At 39.2% G+C, this 9,849-nt stretch overlaps 1 protein-coding gene across 1 annotated transcript; it reads right to left on the reverse strand.

The window, feature by feature from the left end:
- Window positions 1–5,843: 5,843 nt before the first annotated feature.
- Window positions 5,844–9,676, reverse strand: LOC306929983 (tripartite motif-containing protein 16-like; the record flags this gene model as incomplete). Its single annotated transcript, XM_079510720.1, has 6 exons — window positions 5,844–7,317; window positions 7,436–7,507; window positions 7,753–7,912; window positions 8,297–8,530; window positions 9,260–9,355; window positions 9,461–9,676. 6 exons carry the CDS (start codon window positions 9,674–9,676, stop codon window positions 6,764–6,766), a joined length of 1,332 nt encoding a protein of 443 aa, XP_079366846.1. The 3' UTR covers window positions 5,844–6,763.
- Between the last annotated feature and the right edge of the window lie 173 nt (window positions 9,677–9,849).

Here is a 9,849-nt window from a genome sequence, read left to right on the forward strand (position 1 = left end):
AGCTCAAAGCAATAATGTAATTCCTCCACTTACTGTAGCAAACATTGCTGGAAGTAACCACAACCTGTGAAAACGCCTGAAATAAGGAGTATGCATGTACTGGCAGAACAAATGGATCTAAGAGAAAAGTCAGTATTTCCATCAGATTGTGTCCCACAGTCGATAATTGCAAGACAGTGTGAGGACAGTGAGATACAGCTGTATCCAGTGCTGCTCTGTATCTGTATGTGACATACTTTAATATCACCATTTCAATATGCTTTTGATCGGCCTGCTTTTCTTTGCCTTAGCACTGCAGTATAAGGAAGCCCTGCAGTGCAGGGGGCACAGTATCACTGGCACAGATCCTGTAGTGCTCACCCTGTTTTGTAGTACTCTTAAAGGGACACTTCACCCTTTTTGCAAAAAAAAAAGATGTGTTAATGACGTTTAGAAGATTTAGAACACTTTCCTGGGGATTTTATGTGTGTAATATATGTGGTTTTAGTTTTAGGTATTTTAGATTTTTAGCAGTGTCCATGATGTCGTGGACACTGGGCTCACTTCCTTCCTGGACTACAATTCCCATAATGCTTTGGTGCACTGCTCCTCCTTGTGGATAGGGGGAAGGCTGTCTTACTTTGTGAGTGACTAATTCCCGTGCCAGTTGCTGTGGGCTCCCCCCAGCCCACGCGCCTCCCCGCTCTTCAGGCCGCGACCACGCGACAGACTATATGAATGACTATTGACTGACTATCGTAAACGACACAGACAGACCTCCCCAACAATATCACTGAGACGGTTTGTTTATTTGTGGACCATTGGACGATTTAAGATGACCCCATGTTATGTTATTCTCCATAGAGAAAAACCTCCGTGAACCAGGGGATGAGCGATTGCGTCAGGACTTTGGCGCTATACTAATAGTATATAACGCTTTACAAACACAACAACTAGCACTGGACCTATAACTATAATATTATTATTATCATCATCTATATTATTTAGCGCTTGTTGTGCCGCTTCAGCATTGCCTGTCATGCTGCGGATTCATTTTCTTCTCTCTCCGCTCGCGCTGTCATCCTGTTGAGAACGGGGAGGCAGGTGGGCGCGGGCGATTGCACGGCAACTGGTACGAGAATTAGTCACTCGCGTCTTACTGAGACAACATGTAGTCCAGGAAGTAAGTGTAAGTGAGCCCAGTAAAATATCTAAAACCACATATTACACACATAAAGACCCCAAGAAAGTGTTCTAAATCTTCTAAACGTCATTAACATATATTTGTTTGCAAAAAGGGGTGAAGTGTCCCTTTAAGGCCTATTCATACTCCAGTTTTAGGTGATAAGGTGGTTAGTATAGTAAAAATCACACCCGTGTGAACTGAGTGGTGTAAGGTATTATATAGCCTGATCAGCTCTGACGTAATGAAATCAGCTCTGACGTAATGAAATCACACCCGGGTGAACTGGGTGACCGTAGCAACCATGCTCATTTTTTGCGCACAGACTAACAAAGCCAGTTGTAGGAGTGGTTTACACCACTCAAAAACAGAGAGAGGTGTTTGGGTGAGCGGTGAAGCGCTTACCACCATAGCGTGATGTCATTTTGTAGTTTTCGGTGGTCACCTTATCAAATAAAACTGAGTATGAATAGGCCTTTAGTCCTACCTAGAGGAATGTAGAAGAGGAACCACTGTGTTCTAGTTTGTTGGTACTGCGTGGTACTTGAAGCCAATTTGAATGTGAGTTTAGTTTAGTTTTTAAGGTTTGAAGAAGCCTAGTATTGTTGGCTTTGCTGCACTCCAGCAGCCCCGAGTCAAAGCCATAGTCTCATACAAAAATGAGTCATATTTTGTATTATTCCTGTATAATAGTGATTCCAGTGAGTGTGTACGTGTGAAATAGTATGCAGTTTTATTCTATTTAAAAGTCAGCTAAAAAATAGAAAACAATCTATAATAATTGTTTTGCGTTGTTTTTAGAGCTCATGGGGCTCTGCATGAAAAATAACTATGCTTAATGCTGCTGCAAAGACACCCATTCATGTGATAGCACACATTCTGTACAATGCACAGTAAATCTGCCCTGTTTATGAGTGTACACATGTAACCAGGTGGACATGTAAGGGTCCATTTATTTACATGTGTATATCTGTATAGGCTATATACAGTAGCCTATATCTCAGAGTTAAATTAACACTGGGGATTTTAATGTGTAGGTGAACATCCTCATCAAAGTGTCAGTCTCCAATATTGTGTGTAGTTGGTATTGTATTTATTTGTTGTGTAGGAGTGATGTGATGTCATTATGGATATCTAAATGTCAACATTCTCTCCATGTCACACACACTTGTAGTTGCAGAGACTGTATAATTCCATTACTTCCACCAAAGAGATAATGCAGATATTAATACTTGAAAACAGCACATTTGTATTACTGAATAATAGGACACTTCCCATTTCTTAGATATGAATGAATGTTATTTCATGTACAGTAAGGTTAATCCGTGGGTGACTACATCATGTGCTCAATGAGCTTCTTTGAAACTTTTACGTCTGTGAAATAGAAAGACTAGATTCCCTCACTGACAAAATCATAGCTTGTTCGTCAGCGGATCTGAATGGTTGAAAAGTGTTTTGTCAGCTGGTTTTGATACAATCAAGACTTTCATCTCACAAAATTTTAAATGCTGCAAAAGCACAAATAAGATTTGATTGCCACAAGATTAATATTTTTAACTAAAATTGAATCGGACACATTATTATTTACTTTATATGCCTAAATGAAATGCACAAACCATGTTCAGTGTAAATGCAAGCCAATACACAGTGAACATAGCCTAATACAGCCAATTTAAGCACAGAGGAATCAGTTATGGATTATGGAATCAGTGAATTGACAATTACTGCAGGAGCACATGTCCATAATCTGGTTGCTTTAAAAGCAATTCATAAGAATTAATATTTCCATCAGCACACATGTATGAACTTTTCATACTTGACAATAGTATCAGGAAATTATGCACATATAACTAATGTAAACTGTAGCTAGTATTTTGTTATTTTTGCACACGCATGCACAAAAAGATACATGAACAAACAGTATTACAGAACAGACAGGTCTGTTTTGTTACCAATTGAACTGAGGTTGGAACAGCACATAATTAAATTGGACAAAGCACAGAAGAATTCTCACAAAAACATCTTCCACTTTTGTACACATTTGTAGTTCTTGCTGTCATTAGTCATACTATTCATTTACATGTCAGCTTCCGTTAAGGGAATCCTTTTTTCTTTTTCAATCAAAATATTCAAAGCCATAGTGTTATCAATTAAAGGGACTATATTTATATTACTGTATATTAGCTGTTGGTGTATATTCTACTGATGAATAGTCGAGATTTATCTTCAAAGTTGAGGATATATATATTTTCATCTTGTGTGATGCATATTTGGATTGTATTTACAGACTTATCTATTTTGTAGTTTGTGAACCTCCATGACATGTGAAAATGACTGTGGGAAGATGGAATTTAGTGTTCAGATGTGCCCATCCTCAGAGTAGCCTTGTGTTTTAATAGCAGAACTGATTTACTGGATTTGGGGTCCTTCTTTCACTACTTTCTAAGGAGCTCTGTATCTTCAGTCAGTTTTAGACTTGCTTGTCCAGTTTGGTTATGTTTTCAGTCTTATGTTATAATATAGTGGGTGGAAAGACTGGAAACCAGACATTTCCTCTTGTGATTGTACCATGTAAATAGCTCTTTGACTTTAAAGTCTGTCAAGTAAATATTGTGTCCACAGATTACACAGCAAATAATCGAACTTGGAAAAAGGATGGAGCTGGTCCCACCCCCCCTCCCTTTGCTACGATAACATGCTCTATTCGTCTGGGATGTCCTTTGGTTGGAACAATGCAGCAGCAATTTGCTGTAATTTAGCCACAAGATCATTACTGAGGTTGCACTTCTTGTTGAGGACCTGGCTCGCATATGGTATTCCAATTCATTCCAAATGTATTTGATAGGGTTAAGGTCATGGCTCTTCGCAGGCAATTAAAGTTCTTTCTCACTCAGCTAAACAAAGCATTTCTGCATGGGGGAGTGTAGGCGGTATTGTCAATCTTTAACAGACACCAGCCTTCCTTCCACACACCGTTGCCACAAAATTGAAAACACACAATTTTGAATGTCAGTGTAGTCAACAGTTCTCCAGTCACTGGAACAAAGGGCACTAATAGAAAATTAGAGGTCCATAGACTATCGGTCATATAGTGTATAAAATATGACAAGTAATACTGAATGTGAATATGAATGCACTTTTTCGCTTTGCCTCCAAAAAGAATATTATTTCTTTCTATTTTCCTTTCTTTTTTAGTAATCTTAATGTTAGGCTCAATGTTTGCTCTTGACTGGATACAGTCTGGGGGGGAAAAGCAATGTTTTGTTATAGTGTAACTGTATAGCTGAACGATAAAACTTAAAGCCCTAGAGAAAAAATATTAATAACAATGGGTCCAAACGGAGTGTATGTGTATAATATGTGTATGTGTGTATGTATGTGTATATGTATTAGATTGTAGATTCCTTCTGATGTACTGTGGATGCAGGGCCTTACTGAGCACAATAATGACACAGTTCTTTCTCTTCAATCCTCATGATTGTACGACACAGACACATTGTAAAATATATATATATGTATTTGAATGATAATATCACTGAAAATATCAATAAATTGTAAACAACCTGTCCTGGTATTACTTACTGTCGATGAACACACACTACAATACATTAATCTAACTGTTAAGAGTCAACCTGTCAATTAAGACCAGTTTCATTGTACCATTGCAAGTTACATTTAATTTATTTTTCTCTCAATTCCTGCCTCTGTGTCTTGTCTATAGTCTGTCACTGCCAAACCCTCCTCAGGGAAGAGTGTAGACAACCATGCCTCCCCGGCTACGGAGTGTCACCGGGACACATCGACATACTATACTAGCGCAACGACAGATTGCCATTCCCTACCGGCTTCCCACCCGCAAATACAGCCAATTGTGATCACTGGAGTGTCTGGACGGAGTCATAAGAACATGATTTATTCTCGGGTATTAGTCTAATTTAATATAGCACAAATTCAGAATTTACCTTCAAGAATCAAATGAGATTTGTCACTTACTCATACACGTACAAAGCAGCAAAGACTACGCTAACGCAACAATACAAGATATAAAAAAAAGTAATACATGACATAATTAAGTAAAAAACTAAAACATTTGAAACGTATATATGCATAACATAAAACAAATGAAGTATAGGCTAGGTAGAATATTACGTCAGGTGTAATAAATCTCTAAAGGCATACATTTAGCAGCGGTGTCAAATGTGCAAGAAGCAGAAGAATACTATAAATATAATATATATTCATCAATTTCACTTGTCGATGTAGGCTACATTGTGTAAGTATTTTTCAATTGTGCGCTTTGCTTGGAGTAGTGACATATCTATAAGGATTTGTTTATTCCTTGGTATAACCAGGGTTACCGGGTACAATCCCAATATGCAGAGTTTTGGATCCAATGGTATCCTTACATCTAGCATTCTATGAAGTATTTGTAAGATCTCACTCCAAAATGCCACAATCTCTCTGCATTCCCACATACAGTGAAAAAGTGTGCCCTTTGACTGCTCACATTTTAGTGTCTGGAATATTTTCGTTGAACTGATGTAATTTAGCTGGTGTAAGTGTTATATAAGTGCGCATCAACCAGTTATATTGTAGCAATCTTAATCTAGTACTTGCAGTTTGTCTGTGTACTTTCGCACATATGGCACCCCAGTCAACTAAGGCTATATCATCTTGTACATCTTCCTTCCAAGCCCTTAGTCTATCGTTAGAGCTTTCAGATTAATTGGAAACCAGCATGTCATATATCACAGAGATACGCCCTTTACTATTACAATGGTCAGATATAAGTTTCTCCATTCTCGAAGGGAATGGAGTAATCAATGCTTGGTTACCAGATGCTCTTATAAAGTCTCTTAGGTGTAAATATATAAAAAATGGCTATTTGAAAGATCAAATTTTGTACGAATTTGTTCAAATGTCATCAGTTTTCCGTCTTGGAACATATCTCCTATTTTAGTTAGACCTTTATTAACCCAAAGGCGGAACCCCTGGTTTAAATAGATAATTTCCCCATATTGGGCTAAACTGTGACAATGACACACTGGTTTCCCCCATCATTTCTCTAGTATTGTGCCACACATTGACCATTTAGTACAAAAGGGTTGCTTGTTTGTTTCCTTAACTTTTTAATATTTGCAGAATATATATTTAGAGCCATTTTAGGTTTAATTGATAGTGATTCGATATCAACCCATGCTGGACTTGGCTCTGTGGAAAAATAATACATTATAGTACGTAGTTGCGCAGTCCAATAATACCACTGAAAATGTGGAAGTTTAAGTCCCCCTCTATCATATGGTAAATATAATAAAGTCAAACGTAATCTGTGTCGTCTATTGCCACAAATGAAATTAGAACATGCTTTCTTTAGCTTAGTAAAATAATGTAACGGCAAGGGTAAAGGTATATTTTGAAACAAGTATAGTAGTTTTGGAAGAACATAAATTTTGATTGTTTATTCGGCCTATTAGAGAGATTGGCATATTAGTCCATTTGAGCAGCTGCTCAAGATTCTTACAGTGGTTTGATTTATTTGACCTTTTACCTTGGTTAGGATCGCAGATGAAAACAACTTCTTGTGTACCAATCTCTGTCAGATCACCTAGTTGGCACGTTCTGCTGCCTTAAATCACAGAGCCGGATACAGCACTTGTCTCCGAGCCAGAATCCTGGATACAGTGGTTCTGTGAACGTGGCTTCAACCCTGTAGAGAAATGTCATGTTTTCTGAGACTTCATAGAATGTCAGTGCTCCCTCTTTATAATTCAGATAAACTCCTACTCTGTGGTGACTGGGGGATGTTGACAGTTGGATGGCATCACCATTGTGGCTTACAGAATATACTTTGGAGCGGTCCAGACTCCAAGACTTGTTATTGCCCCCAAAGGCTGACAATTTTGTTTTTGACCTTCTGTCCATTTCTCTGTAGGCCAGTGCAATCTCTGCCTTGTCTCCATACACCTCCACCTCGTAGTAGCAACGCTCGTGCAGGCCCTGCACACAGAGCAACTGGCGACGGTGCGTGAATCTCTCAGCGTGGGGTTCAGATTGTTGCTGGCACTTGTCTTGGCTCACATTTACTTCTTTATCATTCTTTGAAAGAATGAGGTCCTTGTGGGCTGTGTTGGGGTCAAAGGTGACTTCACATGCAACTGGACAAGACGGATGATAACATTCAGAATGTGAAATGTGGTCGCTTGATTCTGATCATGAAGATATTAATAATTATAATGTAATAATAATAATAGTTTCATAATAAGTAAAACTCACATGCCAGGAACTCTGCTCTCGTTTTTGGATTGGAGTTCTGTCCAGTATGCATGCTGTTAGCTGTTGACTGGCCTATGAGATAACAACAACAACAACAACTGACATCATTGCTAATCACCACTGAAAACATGCATGAAATGAATCCCTTTTCAAACAGAATTTCCCTTTTAAAACAGAAAATTTCACACTCAGTTCGGAATCATTCTATAACATTACTGTGTGGGTTACTGTACTCTCACTGCTACAATCATTCATTCTGTGTTGAAACAGACAGCAGAAATTATAAAAAATAAATAAAAATACCCTCTCTGACATACCACTTTGGGAGATTGCAATGATTTCTTTGTCACAAAACACCTCCAGTTGCCTCCCAAACTCTTGGACTGCTATCTTTACACCCTCAAAAGGGAGGAGCGGGTCTTCAAAATCCCTGGGTAAACCATCAGGTTCACACAGGGTCAATAGAGAGTGCCATGTCTGTCAGGGGGAAAATGTATTAAAAGAGACAGATTGATTAACCCATTAAGGTTGATTCTAGAAATGAATCAGTAGTTCTCACCCATTCAAGATTTCTCAAAAATAGAAGATGTACAAGCTCGCATCTTGTATATCTGCTATTATTTTTTATAGCAAACAGTACAAATCTAAAATGGCACAGATGCCTTTCCCGGATTTAATGGCTGAAAGAAAAGATCTGCCAGCATTTTGGGCAAATTTTCAAAAACATTCAAGATCTTAATTTTCTTATCTGCAAGTTTGAAGATCAGCTACTGTATTTTGTATTTGTCATACACAGTTTAGGGCTTAAGATGTTAAACAGATCAAGCTTCTGCATCATGTTATGTACTGTAAGAAGGGTACCTGCAGGAAGGCGACATCGTCGTCAGTTTGCGCCTGCTGATCAAGCACAATTTCCTTCCCCTTTATTTCATCAATCTTTCTCTCCAGGCTCTGCAGGGAGCTCTGAACCTTAGCCACCGCTGCCCTCTCTTGAGCCTCAATGAGCTCCTGCACGGTGCCATAACGTCTCTGGAGGTAATCGATCAGCTTGGCAATGATGCTCTCACAGTAACCCTCTGCCTCCCTGGCACCCTCCTGTTTTATACACAAACACGGTTCAGAAGTGGTGGAAACGTCATGACTCACATTGTTGTGTATTAGCCCATCTGACACACGCCCATCTTGATCGAGTTGAGACTAATAGCAACTTCAGTTACTGCACATATACATGCAAATACATGACTATTGTGCAGCAAAATGGAAACAGTGCTAGACCATGGCATGCACCAGCACCGGTGAGGAATAACAAATAAATAGACCAGGCATCCTCAAATAATGCGGGGACATTCAGACCAACCCTCCGGCACCGATGGTGTGTGTGCGCGCGCATGAGTGAGTCAGTGCGTGTGTGTGTGTATGCGAGTGTATACTCTACATCTACAACATCAAGTACTGAAGCCGCCAAAATCCCCTATTGCCCCTCCCCCATACTAAACAGAAGTGTGCCAGTTTCGTTTCTCACCAAAAGCCATTGGATGGGATGGAAGACAGGCAGTGATATTAACTATAAACAGGATGTTTATGGCAAGCTCACATTTCATTCACCATTTGCACTCCTGTAACATTCACAAGCAAAAAAGAAACACCCAAACAATTAAAACACCCCTACTAATGGCCGATTTATACTTCATCTGACAGATTTTCCAGTGTAATATCTTCGCTTAAAAGCACAACACCAAACATTTACCACTGAACATCTGAAGATGAAAATGCTTTTAGTCCTGTTATTTACGTGTTTCTCAGGTAAAGCCTCCTTCCCCTCACCTGAATCTGCAGGAGATTCTTGTTCAGTTTCTTCCATTCCTTTTCATGCAACTGAAGTCTCTCCTTGGATGCCTTCTTAATGTTATTCAGGTCCACCTTTGTATTAATGCAATATAAAAATATTGTTCAAAACATTTCATGCTTGTTTTACGAGAAATTTTAGATTAACTTATTTTGTATTTACTCTTTCGTTCTACTCACCTGTTTCCTCCTACGTTCTTCACTAACCGACTTTTTTCTGTGTCCTTTGTGGTCAACCAAAGCACATATTGAGCACAGGACTTGCTCATCAGCACAGCAGTAAACGTTCAATGGGGCATTGTGAATCTGGCATACATGTCGTGCTGATGGCTCTGTTCCTACAGAGGCATGGGGTCTCTTTAGTCTAAGGGTTGTTGTCGTCCAAGGCTCTGCCATGATCAGTGTCGAGGATGGCGGGCTGACAACAGTTCCTCTATACGAGACATTTCCGGATTCCAGAGGCAAGGGGAGTGTCAGATAAGATTGTTTACAAATGTAGGGAGGGACTAAGCAGCTGCCACTGAGAACAGCCAAAAGAAACTAATGCCATACCAGAGAACCATTACTGC

Source organism: Electrona antarctica (assembly GCF_951216825.1).
Source record: "Electrona antarctica genome assembly, chromosome: 9".
Lineage (NCBI taxonomy): Eukaryota > Metazoa > Chordata > Actinopteri > Myctophiformes > Myctophidae > Electrona > Electrona antarctica.